The 18,549-nt window shown below is 39.8% G+C and overlaps 1 protein-coding gene across 5 annotated transcripts; it reads right to left on the bottom strand.

Moving 5' to 3' along the window:
* Window positions 1–4,267: 4,267 nt before the first annotated feature.
* On the bottom strand, window positions 4,268–16,995 carry ZNF140 (zinc finger protein 140). Of its 5 annotated transcripts, none has more exons than XM_070769259.1 (5): window positions 16,544–16,995; window positions 15,823–15,875; window positions 14,165–14,291; window positions 13,814–13,912; window positions 4,268–6,223 (listed from the first exon to the last, which is right to left on the bottom strand). In XM_070769259.1, exons 2-5 carry the CDS (start codon window positions 15,829–15,831, stop codon window positions 5,055–5,057), a joined length of 1,404 nt encoding a protein of 467 aa, XP_070625360.1. In that variant the 5' UTR covers window positions 15,832–15,875; window positions 16,544–16,995; the 3' UTR covers window positions 4,268–5,054. The 5 variants fall into 5 exon arrangements, with proteins under 5 accessions (XP_070625360.1, XP_019832751.1, XP_019832752.1 ...); XM_019977192.2 differs by lacking the exon at window positions 16,544–16,995 and adding an exon at window positions 16,208–16,477; XM_070769261.1 differs by lacking the exons at window positions 4,268–6,223; window positions 16,544–16,995 and adding exons at window positions 7,572–7,602; window positions 16,208–16,511 and having other exon boundaries at window positions 13,814–13,909.
* Window positions 16,996–18,549: the final 1,554 nt, after the last annotated feature.

Here is an 18,549-nt window from a genome sequence, read left to right as displayed (position 1 = left end):
TTAGTGAATTTTCTCAAATAGAATATACTAATTAATTGGCCCCTAGATCAAGAGAGAGCCAAACAAGTACTTTTACCACTTTCCCAATGCTGGCTCCATCCATCCATCCCCTCTTACCATGTATTAATTATCATGCTTCTCTAGTTTCATGTATATTTTAAACTACCACAAACTACTGTGTCAAATTCATTTATATTTCTTGCATATTCATCTTTTAAAGCAACCATTTAAAATATTATCCATTGTTAGCTCACTGGCCTTGATTTGGCCCATAGGCCTTAGTTTCCCAATACTTCTGTATTGCGAGTTTCCATCTAGGATCAGTTCATACTGCCTGAAGAGCTCATTGTATTATTTCTTTTAGTCATAGCTGTGCTACACAAATTCCCTCTGTTTTTGTTTATCTGAAACATCCTTATTTCAACGTTGAAGGATTTTTTAGTTGGTATAGAAATCTAGATTGGTATCAGTATCAGTTCAGTAACTCAGTTGTGTCTAACTCTTTGTGACCCCATGGACTGCAGCATGCCAGGCTTCCCTGTCCATCACCAACTCCTGGAGCTTACTCAAACTCATGTCCATAGAGTCAGTGATGCCATCCTCTGTCATCCCCTTCTCCTCCTGCCCTTATTCTTTCCCAGCAACAGGGTCTTTTCCAGTGAGTCAGTTCTTCACATCAGGTGGCCAAAGTATTGGAGCTTCACCTTCAGCATCAGTTCTTCCAATGAATATTCAGAACTGACTTCCCTTAGGATTGACTGGTTGAATCTCCTTGCAGTCCAACAGCCTCTCAAGAGTCTTCTCCAACACCACAGTTCAAAAGCATCAATTCTTCAGTGCTCAGCTTTCTTCACAGTCCAATTCTCACATCCATACATAACCACTGGAAAAACCATAGCCTTGACTAGATGGACCTTTGTTGGCAAAGTAATGTCTCTGCTTTTTAATATGCTGTCTAGGTTGGTCATAGCTTTTCTTCCAAGGAGCACGCATCTTTTAATTTCATGGCTGCAGGCACCATCTGCAGTGATTTTGGAGCCCCCCGCCCCCCCCACCAAATAAAGTCTCTCACTGTTTCCACTGTTTCCCCATCTATTTGCCATGAAGCAATGGGACCGGATGCCATGGTCTTAGTTTTATGAATGTTGAGTTTTAAGCCTACTTTTTCACTCTCCTCATTCACTTTCATCAAGAGGCTCTTTAGTTCTTCTTTGCTTTCTGCCATAAGGGTGGTATCATCTGTGTATTTGAGGTTATTGATATTTCTCCCGGCAATTTTGATTCCAGCTTGTGCTTCATCCAACCTGGCATTTCACATGAGGTACTTTGCATATAAGTTAAATAATCAAGGTGACAATATACAGCCTTGACATACTCCTTTCTGTTGTTCTATGCACATTTCTAACTGTTGCTTCTTGACCTGCATACAGATTTCTCAGGAGGCAGGTCAGGTGGTCTGGTATTCCCATCTCTTGAATTTTCCACAGTTTGTTGTGATCCACACAGTCAAAGGCTTTGGCATAATCAATAAAGCAGATGTTTTTCTGGAACTCTTTTGCTTTTTCTATGATCCAACTAATGTTGGCAATTTGATCTCTGGTTTTTTTCCTTGTCAGCACTTTAAAGGCATTGTTTCATTATCATCTGACTTCCATCATTTCATTTGAGCAGGAAGTTTTCAGTCTTATTGTTGCTCCTTTGAAGGTAATCTCTCCTATCCCATACCAGTTTTAGATAACCAGGTTTTACTTTTTATTACAATGTGCCTGCTTGGAATTTGCTCAGCTTTTTGAATCTGTAGATTATCTTGCATCATTTCTAAGATTCTTGAGTGAATTCCTCAACTATTTCTTCTGTCATTCTCTCTTCTTAAAAGACTGTAACTACACGTTAGAACTTTTGAGTTTGTCCTAAATGTCTGTGCCTTACACTCATCTTTTTTCCCTTCTCTCTCCTCTGTCTCTGTTTTAGTATGGATAATTGGATAATCATGACAACAGAGTCATAAAAATATTGCAACTCTTTCAGAGCTACAATGGTTTCCTTCTGGTGTTTCACATCTTTTGAGTATGCAAACCTAAAATACTTGTATATCTGAAATACAAACTCCTTATACTACATAGATTAAAATGTTCATATTGGATGTTTACCCTTTCACATGTATTGAGATGGTCACACTATATGTCACTATTGTTTCTTTGTCAAACAAATTGGAACTGAAATAATATACGAGTAATTTAAAGTACATCATATACTTTATTTCTGCCATTTTCTTTTCTATCTTGTATTTGGCTGGCCATTGTTACTGAATTTCATCTTGAAAAACAAGAAGCTTTTCTTTTAGTCTTCTGCTACCTCTGCAATAGCTTATTTAAAAAAACTGTTATGTTAACCATGGAAAGATGTAATACAGATTTCTGTACTAAAATTGAGTGAAAGCAAAATTGCCAGCACTGCACTGCTATGACAAAGAAAGCATACTGTATAAATGAAAATATCCAAACTTTCACTCTTTTCAGTGTTTTGACGTATCTTTTATTGTATAATTTAGGAATTAACTATATTTTAATGTATTTGATGCATTATCTGTACTTTAATTAAATGAAAAACAACAACATAGTTCTTATTTTCTGAAGTATTTTACCACAAACGAACAAGAGGAACTTTGGGTGAATTATGTAGTTCAGAATGATGCTGCATGAAGTAAATTTTAGGGGAAAGTTCTTATTTTTTATAAAATTATTCAAGCAACATATCTGGTGAACTGACTTTGTGGTGGCCTGCAAAGACACTCTGTTCCTGAGTGCCCCTCACTCACCTGAGCATAGGCCTGTTCCCATTTTTTCCATCATTCTTCATTCTCCCTTGCTCCAATAAGGAGACCACATTTGGTTTAGAAATAGAAAGTCCTGCTTATAAGGAGAAAACAGATAATTCAAAATATTATGTTTTTCCTAGATCCTAGGGAAGAGAAGCAGTAGAAGAACCAAAGCAGAATGCATGCCACTTCCAACTTGTACCAATTTAAAACATTACTTCAAGAACATGGACTACAAATTCAGCCAGGCAACTTGGAGCTTACGTCCTGATATTTCCTATGGAGAAGGCAGATTCCTAAATTCAGATTCTGAATTTGGAGGAATAGTACCCACCTTAGACCAGATTCCTATAGTCCTCCATCATTACATTCCCATACAAAAATTTGGGGCAGAGTTTAATCAGCCTCATTCCTCCTGGGAGAAGTTTATGGTCATACCTCTGAATGTAACAAATATATTTGAGATGATAAATATATTCTTGTTCATCAAAGATTGCCACAGGATGCAAGGGAAATTAATCATAGTGGCCACCACTATAGGAAAATGGGGTTTATAGAGTGGAGCTGTTCTAATAGTTTGAGGCTTTGAATGGTTCTAGAAAAGTAAATATTAGCTGCTATGTGTTTTGTTGTTACATTGAGTGGAAAAGAAATATGTTAGCTTTCACCTTGTGAAAGAACATGAAAAAATATGCATTAATGAAGCACTTACTGCTGCTAGGTCGCTTCAGTCGTGTCCGACTCTGTGCGACCCCATAGACAGCAGCCTACCAGGCTCCCCCGTCCCTGGGATTCTCCAGGCAAGAACACTGGAGTGGGTTGCCATTTCCTTCTCCAATGCATGAAAGTGAAAAATGAAAGTGAAGTTGTTCAGTCGTGTCAGACTCTTCGCGACCCCATGGACTGCAGCCTACCAGGCTCCTCTGTCCATGGGATTTTCCAGGCAAGAGTATTGGAGTGGGGTGCCATCGCCTTCTCCGAATGAAGCACTTATCCAAGTGCTAAATCATGTATTTCGTGTACTAAATGCAAGAGAAGTTCTTTAAAAGGAGCAGTCAGATGCCTCAAAGATAAGACAATCTTTAAAATGGGAGAATAAAGAATGGGCAGGTATATGTGGAGATGAAAACATAATTGATTTGACAAATATGTGATTACAAAAGAAATGTTCTTGAGCAAAAGAGGAAAACAACCTTGGCATTTTCCTGTGATGTACCTTATTTACAGTTATTTCAGATTGATTAAGACAACTAGTCAGATTCAAGTGTAAACATGAATTATCATAACCTTAGGTCCAAACTGTGACTCAAAGTTAAAACCATAAAATATCTAAAAATGCTTCTGTATCTTTATGTTTACAAAAGCACGCTACTCTTGATATCAATATTATGATAGTTGCAGTTTAAGAATCACACTTGCTGTGAAGAAACAAACTCAGCCAGTACCACATTTAATTTACTATAAATCAAAAGATTTATTCATAGCTTTTATGAATTTGCTTTTTAAAAAAGCCAAAACATTCCCATTAAAAAAAAAAAAAAAAACAGAAAACTCCCACATCAATTTTGTCCAGTATAACTTCTTAGAACTCTTAAGATTTTGCCACACTCATTACAATGGTGGTTTTTCCCCAGTATAATTCAGTAGGTTTGAAATACTGAAGAAAGTCACCCTGTGTTAAGTTCATTTATAGGGTTGCTTTTCCCCCCTTAGGAAGAGTATTTTAAAATTTCTCATTGTGTTTGACTTTTCTTCATTATGAATTTTCTAATCTCCAGGAAAAAGTACAGGCTTCCCTGGTGACTCAGCAGTAAAGAATCTGCCTGCAATGCAGGAGATGCAGGGTTGATCCCTGGGTCAGGAAGATCCCCTGGAGAAGGAAATGGCAAAGCATTCCAGTGGTCTTGCCTGGGAAATCTCACGGACAGAGGAGCCTGGCAGGCTACAGTCCACGGGGTCGAGCTGGACACGACTTAGTGACTAAACCACCACCACCACCACCATCACCAGATGAAGAATCTTCTCAATACTGATTGATTTCATCTTCTATTGTTACAAAAGAGAATGAGCAGCTATTAATGGCTTTCCCAAATATTCCTGGGGGTTTTCTCCAGAATACTGACTACAGCATAGACCACATTTTAATCACAACATATTCACATAAGGCTTCTTTTCAAGAGTTCACTGAAGTCAAAGTAAGGCATTAACTACTTTTTTTTTTTTAACCTATACATTCTTAGGTTTTTTCTATTGTGTGAATTCCCTGGTGTTCAGTAAGGAATGAGTGGTAATTAAATGAATTTTCATATTCATAGGGGTTCTCTAGAGTGTGTGTTCTCTCATGTTTAGCAAGGTTTGAGCTCCAGCTGAAGGATTTATTGCATACCTTACATACATAGGGCTTCTCCCCAGTATGAGTTATCTGATGTAGAATGAGGGAAAAGCTCCTACTAAAGGTTTTGTCACATTCAGTACATGCGTAGGGTTTTTCTCCAGTATGAATTTTCATATGTTGTGCAAGGGATGCATGCCATGTGAAAACTTTACCACATTCATCACATTCATATAGCTTTTCTCCAGCATGAATTCTCTGATGTTTGATAAGGAAGGAGTGGCAACGGAAGGCTTTACTGCATTCATTACATTCATAGGGGGTTTTGGAGGTATGGACACTCTGATGTCGGGTAAGATGTGAAGAACGGCGAAATGCCTTTCCACACTCAATGCATTCATAAGGTTTCTCTCCAGTGTGTGTAATCTGGTGACGAATGAGTTCAGAGCCACTGCTAAAGGCCTTCCCACATTTCCTGCATACATACTGTTTCTTTCCTATGTGAATTCTCTGATGTCGAGTGAGGTTTGAGGCACGACTAAAGGCCTTTCCACATTCAGTACACTCATAGGGTTTCTCCCCAGTATGTGTTCTCTGGTGTTCAATGAGGAAAGAAAGGTAACTGAATGTTTTATTACAGTCTTTACACTCATGGGGTTTCTTTCCTGTATGTATCATCTGATGTTTTACGAGGTTTGAGATCTGGCTAAAGGTTTTCCCACATTCCTTACATACATATGGTTTCTCTCCAGTATGAGTTCTCTGATGTAACACAAGGGAAAAGCGCCGACTGAAAGTTTTTCCACATTCATGGCATCCATAGGGTCTCTCCACAGCACTGACATTCACATGCTGAGACAGGGCTTCTTGATGTGAAGCTGTCACTTGCCTGATGCATCCCTGATTTCCCTGCAGCATCTCAGTATCACCCTCACATTTCCAGCCTTCTTTAAAACTGGAATACTCAGAGCCTTGGCTTAGAAATCTTTCCATTATCAAATACTGGGATGAATCATCTTCAAATATGACATTTTTTGGAGAAAACTCTTTGATCTCACCATTTGACTTTGAAGCTGAAAAAACAAAGCAAATATTTTTTTTATTTTTTGTATTGAGTAACATAAATGTCATTCTTCCATTTTAAAATGAGAATTACATTGAAAAACATATCTTAGCATTGCATGACTTTTATAGTTGTCATGTCTTTGAAATCTGAGCAGTATATCCAGAAATCCAGAAATTCAGAAGACATTAAATAAGAGAGAGGTAGGTGAATTAGGAGACTAAAAATAAGTAATTGAAGGTGAGGGAAAAACAAAACTATTAGGAAGATAAATAATTATAAAGGATAGGTGGTTAATCATCCTCACCTCTATTTAAACTTTATTTGCTGTCAGAATGACTTGAAAATGACAACTGCATTTGCAACTCTGGAAGTTTAAAATTATTTCCAACTTGGTATACAGATTCAACAAAATTCGAATCAAAATCCCAGCAAGTTATTTCACAGATCTCAACAAACTGACTTTAAAGTTTATACAAAAAAGAAAATGACCTAGAATACTTAACATAACACTGAACAAGAGTCAAAGGACTGACTCTTGACTTCAAGACTTCTGTAATGCTATAGTAATCAGTATAGAGCAGCACTGGTGCAAGACTAGACAAGGAGATAAACGGAACAGAGCAGAGAGTGCAGAACAGATCTGCATGATTAAAGTCAACTGATATTTGACAAAGGAGCAAGGACAACATAAGAAGCAAATACAGCCTTCTCAAAAAATGGTACTGGAACAACTAGACATCCATATGCATAAAAATGAACCTAGACACAGATTACATTGTTAACAAAAATTAACTCAAAATGGATCACAGAACTAAATGTAAAATACAAAACTATAAAACTTCTAGAAGATAACAAAGGAGAAAACCTAGATGATGTTAGTTATATTGATGACTTTTTAGATATAACATCAAAGGCACAATCCATGAAAGAAGTAATTGATAAGGTGGACATCACTAAAATTAAAAACCTCTGTTCTGAAATAGCCAATGTCAAGGGAGTAAGAAGACAGGATGAAAAGACTGAGAGAAAATATTTGCAAAAATACATATCTGACAAAAGTTACTACCCAAAATATACAAAGAACTCTTAAAACTCAACAATAAGAAAATGAACAACCCAATTTAAAAATAGGCAAAAGACATGAACAGACACCTCACCAAAGAAGATATATAGGTGGCAAGTAAGAATATAAAAAGATACTCAACATCATATGTCATTAGGAAATTGTAAATTAAAATGATATACCACTACACACCTATCAAAATAGCCAAAATTCGATTCTCTAACAACATATGCTGGAAGGATGTGGAACAACAGGAACTCTTATTCATTGCTGGTGGGAATGAAAAATGGTACAGCCACTTTGAAAAACAGTTTGTCAGTTTCCTATAAAACAGAACATCCTCTTATCATACAATTCAGCAATCACATTCCTTGGTATTTACATAAATAATTAAAACATGTCCACACAAAAACCTACACATGGAAGTTTACAGCAGCTTTATTAATAACTGTCAAAACTTAGAAACAAGATGTCTTTCAGTAAGAGAATGGAAAACCATGATACAGCCAGACTATGGGATATTTCTCAGCACTAAAAAGAAATGAGCTATCAAACCATGAAAAGGTATAAAGGAATAAGCCTTAAATGCATAATATTAAGTGAAAAAAGCCAATCTGAAAAAGCTAAATACTATGAATTCAACTATATGATACTCTGGAAAAGGAAAAACTATGGAAACAGTAAAAAGATCCATGGTTGCCAGGGGTTGGGGGAAGAGAGTGATGAATAGGCAGAGAATAAGAATGTTTAGGGCAGTAAAACTATTCTGTATCATACTAACATATGGATACATGTCATTAAACATTTGTCAAAATGCACAGAATGTACAACACCAAGAAAGAACCTTTAAGGTAAACTATGGACTTAGGGTGATACTGATATGTCAAGGTATGTTCATCAGTTGTGAAAAATGTAATACTGTGGATGTTGTCAGGAAGACCAAGCAAGGGTGGGAATGGGCAGGGGAACTCTGTACTTTCCACTCAGTTTTGCTGTGAACCTAAGCTGCTTTTTAAAAAAATAGTTTATTAATTAATAGAAAAATCATTATATTATTTGCAGGGAAGGTTTAAGATATTATTAAAATGCTAAAGACTGAGAGAGATAAATATACAAAGTCATTAGCATTCCTATAGAAAAGCAATATAACTTCTTAGAAAAGAAACTTTAAAAAGTTGCTTAAGAATAAACTCAACAACAGGGGTACAGAGATTTTACAAAGAAAATTCAAAATCTTGAGAAGCTGTACAGGTAACTCCTAAAAGTGTACTTTAACTCAGCATCAGTATCACGGGGGCTTGTTAAAAATGTAAATTCTTGAGTTCTACTCCACACCTAATCACTCAAAATTTCTGGAGAGGGGCCTGGAAGTATGTTTTAAAACAATCCAGAGGACTAAAATTTGAGAAGCACTGTGATCTCTCTCAAGATCTAGAATATTCAGTTGCCTACTGAATTTATATACTTGAGTATCCCAAAGATCCAAAATTTAGTAAGTTACAAATTGATATAATCTTTCTTTTTTCAAACTTGCTCATCCTTTTTTTCTTCCAAGAAATAATACCACCAGCAAAAAAAGTGATGTCAATCACAATTCCTCAGTCATCGTCATGTCATTTATCTAGTCAATCACCAGGTCTTTCTGAGTTCACGTCCTTACTTTGTTGCCATTTGTATACCTTCTTCCATTCCCTGGACACCTCCATGGTTCAGGTGATGATTACATCTAGATTACCTTATGGAAATAACTCTTAAATGGCTATCCTGTTTCCTAGGCTTGCTTCCAATAAATCTGTTTCCCAAACTTCAGCCAGAAGGATGTCACTAAAGTGCTCGCCAGCCTAACATCTTTGGATGACTTCCTATTAGCCTAGGGATGAACTCTAAGTTCATTAATACGGCCTGTAAAATACCTGTATGATCTGACCAGTCAGTGCTTTCCAGAACCATCCTTAATTCTCACCATTTTCCTCCTACACTTTATACTTTTGCTCAGTCTAAACTGAACCTCATCCTCTCACTTTATTAGCATGATCTTTATGCATGCTGTAACTCTGAGGTTTTTTTTTTCCCTTCACTTATAAAATATGAATGGCTCCCAGCGTGTACAGATGGAGTAAGTACACTCTGGCTGCTCTCCCACTAAGTACAAGTGAAAACCATGAACAGTGCATAAAGGAGCTAGCTGAGCACTCTAAAAAGGTAAATGGTAGCAAGCTGACTGCAGAAGGAAGTCAGAACACAAAGTAACACAACTGGTGGTGAGTTTCTTGTATTTTTTCCCATCTCCACTCTCTCCAGGCCTAAAGTTAAATGCAATCTGAAAGCAAGAACTGGGCAATAGGTAAAGAGCTCCAAGAGAAGCCTCTATTTCTGTCTTATAAATGGGAAAGGGGTCCATACAGAGAAATCTTGTTTGTTCATTTCCCATTCTCTTCTGCTCAAACTCAAAGCACGCTGCAGCAGGGATGGCCATATAGGCAATTAACACTCCAAGGCAGGGTAACATTTCCTCCCTCAGCAGAAAAACCTATGGTCCTAAGAGTACAGGGGTAATACCCCTCACCCTGTTTTTTCTCTCCGTCCCCTTGTTGCATGGCTACAGAGGCAGACAAAGTTACAGAAGTGCAAAGAGGAACCTAAAGGTCTACCTTTCTATCCAGAAGACCTGAAAGAGGGGGCCCTGCGAGCCAAAAAGGAAAGGGGAGATTGTGAAAAAAGGAGCTCAAGAAAGTGATCGCATAAAGTTGTGTATGAAATTCTGGGCTCATCCTTGAACTGTGCATGCATGGATCTGACCCTAAATAGCACACCTAAAGCTGAACCCACTGTCTAAGTTCCAGAAAGGCCACTAAGAGGTGCTTATGGGGACAAATAAAATAGACCTGCAAAGGCTTTGAAAACCAGACTGTCGTTGGAACCATGTACAGAGAAAACAGGTTAGAACTTATCCATATTGACAGCCTGCTTAAATAAAGTTAATATCTCAACAGGATTTAAATAAGACCAAAAGTCTTAATATTTAAAAAAAAGTTACAACTCAGAGTTACAGGACATAGAGGAATATTTCATCATCCCACAAGGAAAAGATAATCCAGTTATAAACACATTTATGAGTCATTTATATATGGATAGTGCATTAAAACAAAATTAGGGAAAACTGTTATTCTGATGTGAAAATATTCCAATTGTATAGAAAATATCCCTATACTTTATACATGATAATGAAGTACTATATAGTGAAGTGTCAAGATGTCTGTAAATGACATTATTCAGCAAAAAAAGGAATGAGGTGAGGCAAATACAATCAAATGTTATCCAGTATTAAATCCATAACTGACTGTATTGATTTATGCAAAGATAGAAAAATAGAAAAAAAATAGGGAACCCAGAAACATACACAAAAACTTAACTTTCTGAAGACTGTTTTGGCTATTCGGGGTCTTTTGTGTTTCCATATGAATTGTGAAATTTTTTGTTCTAGTTCTGTGAAAAATGCCATTGGTAATTTGATAGGGATTGCATCAAATCTGCAGATTGCATTTGGTAGTATAGTCATTTTCACAATATTGATTCTTCCTACCCAGGACACAAAAACTTAATTTATGAGTAACCAGTGAAGGAAAGGACAGACATATCAGTAAATGGTACCTTGAGAAATGGAAGACAACAAAGAAGACACCAAAATTGACCACTAAGTCATGTGATACACAAAAATAAATCCAAAGTGAACCATGGATCTAAATGTGAATGGCAAAACGACTAGGCTTTTAAAAAAGAAAATCTAGGAAAACATCATCATGACCTCATGGTAGGGAAATATTTCTTAAACACATCCAAAAAAAAAAAAAACCTCATAAAGGGAAAGACTGATGAATCTGACCACACTAGAATTAAGATTTCTGTTCATTAAAAGAGGTTTTAAGGGGAAAAGTAAGTCACATGTAAGAGAAGATATTTGAAGTGAACAGAATTGCAAAGGATTTGTATCCAAAATTTGTAACTCCTACAAAACAAGAAAGGAATACAATAAATGAGCAAAAACTAAGAGGCACTTCATAAATGAGGGTAAATTTATAAAAATTTTAATTTATAAATTATTTTATAATTTTATACTTATTTTATAAATTTATAAAAATACTCAATAAACATATGAAAAGGTGCTCAACTTCATCAGTAATTGTAGAATGCACATTTAAACTATATTAAGCTCCCACTGCACACACTAAGCTCCCACTGCACACACTCAGCAAAAACTAAGAGGCACTTCATAAATGAGGGTAAATTTATAAAAATTTTAATTTATAAATTATTTTATAACTTTATATTTATTTTATAAATTTATAAAAATACTCAATAAACATATGAAAAGGTGCTCAACTTCATCAGTAATTGTAGAATGCACATTTAAACTATATTAAGCTCCCACTGCACACACTCCTGACAGGTGTGCTATCTCCTGACAGGTGTGAAGATTATGATATCTAATAGTACATGGTTTTGGTAAACATGGGGAGCAAGAGGAACTCACTTATGGTGTCTGTGGAGTGCAAAGTCAGTAAAAACACTTTGGAAAACATTTTGGCATCATCTAATGATGTGAAAGAGGCACATCATCCTCTGGCTCAGCAATCCCAGTTCTAGATATAAACCATAGGAACCCTGTGCCAGGATGTGCCAGGACCCAAGGACAACAGCAATGTTACTTACAACAGCCCTAAACTGCAAATAACCCAAGAACCTGTCAATAACAGAATGGATAAACTGGGTTGTATCTACTTGTACAATGAAACAAACTCGTAGATCAATATGCAAAATACCTGAATACTATAATAATTTTGAGAGAAGTAAATTAGAACATACATATTATGATTATCTGTATAAAAAGTTCACAAACATACAGATGTAAACAAGTGACTAGAGACACAAACAGTTGAAAAAACTATAAAGAAAACCAAGGAAGTTACTATCATTAAAGAAAATTAATTACCTTTGCAGGGGGTGCAGTGGGGGGTGACTGGGATGAGCACCCAAAGAGCTCTTAGGGACTCAGGACTTCTGTGTTTACTGACCTGAGTGGTAGTTACATGGGTGTCTTATAATAATTTAAGCTGCATGTTTATGTTTTATGCCTTATTTCTGTGAGCTATTTCACCTTTCAAAAAAGTTATGGGGGAACAGTTCCTCAGAACTATCTGAGGTGCTGTCTCCCGGGCTGCAGTGCTCATTTTGCCCCAAATAAAATTTAACTCGCCAAAAAAAGGGGGTACTGGAAGGAGCACACAAAAATTTCAAGAGCTATATTAAAGTAGTGGTATTCGAGGCTTTTTATTCAACTCATTCTTTGATGAGGAAGTTTCTGGGCACTTGTCCCACCTTGTGACTTTCAGCCATACGGGACTCTCTTTCCATGTCCTTATTCCTGAAAGTCTTGCTCTCAAAGTCAGAACTCTGTTTTCAAGGCATCTTCTGTCCTGTCACTAGTCCTTCCATTAGCTTCTTCTCTTTAAATGTAAATGTTCACCTGTTATCTCCAGAGGACCACTCTCTAAAGGCCAGTATATTTCCAACAGAGGTTGGCTTCAGAATCAACTACAGAACCTATGCAAATTGTCATAAATACATACAATTTAGGCTCCAAAGGTCGTCTATGTCAGAATCTTAAATGGCGGAGCATGGCCATATTGATTTTTAAAGAGCTTCACCAGCAATTTTATTTCAACCTAACATGAAGAAGGCTTTCAAAGCCCTTCTCAATCAATCTCATTGCTTCTATTTTTTCCTTCTTAATACAAGATTCCCACTTTTACATTCCTAATTTGAATTCTTTTCTAAGACATATTCCAGTAGTCTGTTGCACCTCTCTACTTGGAAATACCGTCCTCTACTCACACCATGCATATCTCAAACTAATTCACCACATTTTCTCAAAAACTGACCCTTTTTCTGTCTTTTCTATTTCTGTTATTACTATCCCTATTTCAATTACCCAGGTTTTTAACACCAACTGGAAATTCCTTTCTTCTCATTGTTGAACTGCCAACTTGAGGACCTCTAACCAAGTTATTTACAGACCCACTATCTCACTATGCCATGCCTTCTACTCTCTGAGGCATACTACCTAAAAGAAAGTCTTAATGAGATTAAAAAATAAATATTGTTAATATATTAGTGAAGGAATAAACCCATTAATTAACCAAAGCCTAATGAATCACTTAAGAGGGTTAGAACAGCAATATAAAGGAAAAAATATACACCTTTTAACTTAAGACAATAAAAGCACATATGTCAATTTTTGAAAGAAAGAGAAGAGAAATAAAGTGAGAAAAAGGATGAGAAGAGAACTGAAGGCAGACAGGTAGGTAGGTGTGAAGTGATCCCCTTGCATGGGCAAGACCTCACAGTTCCCTCCCGTATCTCTGGTACCTTTCAAGGAAAACTTTCTATCCAACATATAAAAAAAGTACTGCTTTCTCACTGACTGGTTGGGTTGTTATTTTAAAAAACTTCATTACCAGCTTCTCACTCACTCACCTGGAAACAGCTCTCTGCTTACATCTCCATTCCCCAGCCAGGGCTCTTTCCCTTGTTCCAATAAGGAAACCACATCTGGCTTAGACATGTTAAGACCTGCTTGTGGAAAATGAAATACATTCAAAATTAGTCCTTGAATCCTTACCAAAAAAGAGGCCATTATTAGAAATGCCAGATATAAATATGAAAGATGTCAAAACACTAGTTGAAGTTATAATCTTCCTCTTGAAAGAAAAAAAAAAACAAAAAAAACTTTCCTTCCTTGGGAATATTCAGTCAGATAATCAAGATTCACAACAGTCATCCTAAAGGTCAAGTTCTGCATGAGAGGAGATGAGAGGAAATACCTACCCAGTGACACCAGGTGGCCATAGTTCTCCAACATTACATGTCTGTACAAATCTCTCTGAGCAGGCTGGAGCCATTCCCACTCCTCCCGGGAGAAGTCTATGGACACATCTCTGAATGTCACTGACTCCTGAAATGACATACATACATCTGTACAACCAGCATCTATGCTCCCAAAGGCCCTGATCAAGGAGTGAAATGAGTCCACTGTGGAGGGTGGACAGTGTACGTAAGTAGTGCAATGACAGTTTTCAGTATTCTGAGTTATTATTAAGAATATAAGTAAGAGCTTAGCTGTTTTGTTTTATTGTGTAGTTGAAGAAAAAAAATATGCTTTGTCCTGAGATAATTTATAATTTTGTGACTGTACATGTGAACAACATGTAAACATTCTTAAGATCTCACAACACTTTATGAATAATGAAGACAATCCCTTTATGTTTAATAAGGGATGTATATTTTCCTTAATACCAGCCTACTTTAGCGGGGGCTTCCCTGATGGCTCAGCAGTAAAGAATCCGCCTGCCAATGTGGGAGGCACAGGCCACATGGCTTCGGTCCCTAGGTCGGGAGGATCCCCTGGAGAAGGAAATGACAATCCACTCCACTGATCTTGCCTGGGGAAATCCCATGGACAGAGGAGCCTGGGAGGCTACAGTCATGGGGTTGCATAGAGTTGGATATGCATTAGTGACTAAACCAACAACAACATTTTAAAATGATTTGACAAGAATTTCTTCATAGTCACTACTGGCTGTAGCATACAGCAGCAGCACCTGTTTAAGGGACACACACCCAGGTTTATCCCAGGCATCCCCATTTCTGAGAAATAGCTGTGAAACTTGGAGACAATTTCAGCAAAGTCATGGAACAAGAGAATAAAGACTAAAGTATAAGGACATTCCAGGGTGGAACCTAAAGCTTTTTCCCTCAGGGTTGGGGGAATAATAAGCCCTTGCTTTGCAGCACTGGAGTGATCCACATAGCCATTAGGCATGAAGGGGATTTTTAAAAGTCCCAAACTAGTAACAGTTCCAGAGGTATGACAGAGTTATATTTTACAGTTAAAAACAAAAATTCAAGTCGCTATAACTTGTTATAGATTATTGGCTAATAAAGGAAGCTGTTTCCTAATATAATATACTGCACTGGGATCTGCAGTACAGAAGGAAACTGGACTCCCAGCAAAAGTTGGAGAGCCTCTGGATTTGGAGACAAGCATGAAAAAAAAGCAGGACAGAGAAATGAAACTGCATCCAGACGGAATAATTTGGACTGGCTGGCCTTCTTGTCCCCCACCTCTGTGGAGCACAACTGCCTGCCAAGCATTTAGCCTCAACTAAAACAATCAATAAAATAATAATAATAAAATAATCAATAAAAACAGGACGAATACGTGAAAGAACGGCAGCGGGAGAGAGAAGCCTAAAGCACTCCTCATTCCACCCAATTTGTTTGGCAAAAGGAGAACGGGACAGCCAGGTCTACGTTCAGACCCCGCCCACATCGGGACAGCGCCCCCAGCGCCGAGCCCCCAGCGAACCCTCTCACGTCCTCTCAAGCACGAGAGAGGGAGGCAGGGCAGGTACAAGGGTAGGGGTTACAGGAGAAGGAAAGCCTGTGTAAACATCTGCATTTAGAAGAAAGGAAACACAATTTACCTGCGACATGGCTCAGGGTAGGGCCGGCTGAGAACGTAGCGTGGAGGGCAGAGCTGGAGGGGAGAGAAAGAAGCTGAGGCACTGCCCGCGGCGCCGTGCGGGCGAACCGGGCCGGGCTGGGGGCCAGTCGCTCCGCAACCACCGCCCTCGTCACGCAGGATCAGGGGCGTCCACGACAGCTCCCTCCTCGCCGCGGCAGGGGCACCCAGCCTGGGCCGGACCCGAGGCCGCAGCGCCGCAGCCTTTAACGGGGCCGCAGCTGGGGCATCTCCTCCGCGCTGCCGGCTGGGCAGCCACGACTTCCAGAGCTCGGGATGAGGCCACCGCCCTTGGTCACCTCAGCCCCGGCGGGGGCCAGCTCGGGCAGGGCGGACCCTTCTCCTACCTCGGTCAGTACAGGACAGTTCTTGTCTCTGCAACGGGGACCCCGAGCCAGAGTCCCGCAAACTGCCCCTTCCGGAGCCTCAGCCACCGACCGCGACCAGGCCGCGGCCTCAGACAGCTCTGCTTCCCAGCACCCACCGCGGCCTCCGCGCCTCGCGGGCAGAGAGCCCCCCACACGACAACTCCCAGTAAGCCCCGCGCCCACAAGGTGAACGGGGCCTCAAACAACTACACTTCCCAGGGTCCACTGCGGCTTCAGCCTCAGTCCAAGCCATCCACGCTTGGACTACTGTTCCCAGAGTCGACTGCAGCCCTTGCCTTTGCTTCCAAGACTTACAGTCCAGACGGCGGCAGTGGCAGGACCCTCCTACCCGAGGGACTCTGACTCCCAGACCCTGGAGTCCGGTGTGGCAGCTCAACCACCGCGGTCGGGGCGGCCATCGGCGATCGTCCCCAAGCCGAGCCCAGATTGGCGAGCTGTCCGCGTGAGCAGAGGCGGCAGCCGGGCTTCCACCCTGAAGCTCCAGAGGGAGCCCCCGAGAGCTCTGTTCCTCCCCGTGCTGACAGCTCGGTCCCGAGCACACACAGAGGACTAAGCTCTGACAGAGTTCCGAGCTGAGGGGATGGGAGGTAGGGCGAGAAGCTTTGTATTGAGATGGGAAGGTTAGGAGAGATTAGGCCCACTGAATCAGGGAACCTTATGCTAGGTAGAGCTGAACAGTTTATGAAAAAAGATTAGAGACAAGAAAGAAAAATGATCTGTTAGCAAACTAAACTTGGATTGGCTCAGCCATCCACAGTACAACCAATCCACGGAAACAGGTTTGTGGTGACAGAAAGTGGTGCTTAAAAGACTCTGGGGAGATTTGGGAGAATGGCATTGAAACATGTATAATATCATGTATGAAACGAGTCGCCAGTCCAGGTTCGATGCACGATACTGGATGCTTGGGGCTGGTGCACTGGGACGACCCAGAGGGAGGGTATGGGGAGGGAGGAGGGAGGAGGGTTCAGGATGGGGAGCACGGGTATACCTGTGGCGGATTCATTTTGATGTTTGGCAAAACTAATACAATATTGTAAAGTTAAAAAAAAAAAAAAAAAGACTCGAACTCCCTGAGGGTTTTCAGTAAGTTTTTAAGGACACGATGAGACAGAGGGTTTGTGGGGTGCATCAGGTTGTGGACATTCTGATTTGCTGGCGGTGAGGTAATTGGGAGTCAGCAGCATCATGGCATCCGGTCCCATCACTTCATGGGAAATAGATGGGGAAACAGTGGAAACAGTGTCAGACTTTATTTTTTTGGGCTCCAAAATCACTGCAGATGGTGACTGCAGCCATGAAATTAAAAGACGCTTACTCCTTAGCTAGCTGAGGAGTAAGCAGAGACATTACTTTGCCAACAAAGGTCCGTCTGGTCAAGGCTATGGTTTTTCCCGTGGTCATGTATGGTTGTGAGAGTTGGACTGTGAAGAAGGCTGAGCACCGAAGAATTAATGCTTTTGAACTGTAGTGTTGGAGAAGACTCTTGAGTCCCTTGGACTGCAAGGAGATCCAACCAGCCCATTCTGAAGGAGATCAGCCCTGGGATTTCTCTGGAAGGAATGATGCTAAAGCTGAAACTCCAGTACTTTGGCCACCTCACGCGAAGAGTTGACTCATTGGAAAAGACTCTGATGCTGGGAGGGATTGGGAGCAGGAGGAGAAGGGGACGACAGAGGATGAGATGACTGGATGGCATCACTGACTCGATGGACGTGAGTCTCAGTGAACTCCGGGAGTTGGTGATGGACAGGGAAGCCTGGCGTGCTGCGATTCATGGGGTCGCAAAGAGTCGGACATGACTCAGCGACTGAACTGAACTGAACTGATCGCCAACCTTCTGTGTCTAACTGGTCTGGGGTCTAGTACTAGCGGGCACCTTACAGTTAACCTCTTCAACCTGGTGAGGGTTTCGGTATCTGCAAAACAGCTCAAAGGAAGAGGCTTATTAGCATGTTATTTATAGCCCTTGAGAAACTAAAGGTCTTTGACTTTGTTTAATGGCTAATCTATTATTTTTTCTTGCTTGACTGTTTTCCTTTCTGCATTTTCTCACTTCTCTGATTAAATTTGTTCTTTGGAACTTGAGGAAGGCCTAGGAGGCTAAAGTTTTCCTACATTTCTGAATGCATGAACAGGATGAGGGGTGGTGGGGGAAGTTATTCTGGGAAGGCCCTATAGGGTCCTGCTCTGTTAACATTTTACTGCTTTTCTTGGATACTCCTCAGTCTTGAGGGGGAACAGGTGTGGAATAAGAGAGGGGATAAAGTTTAGGATTGAGAGGTTAATTTGAAACTTGG

Source organism: Bos indicus, chromosome 17, assembly GCF_029378745.1.
Source record: "Bos indicus isolate NIAB-ARS_2022 breed Sahiwal x Tharparkar chromosome 17, NIAB-ARS_B.indTharparkar_mat_pri_1.0, whole genome shotgun sequence".
Classification (NCBI taxonomy): Eukaryota; Metazoa; Chordata; class Mammalia; order Artiodactyla; family Bovidae; genus Bos; species Bos indicus.
This window is presented reverse-complemented; position numbering and strand designations above follow the sequence as displayed.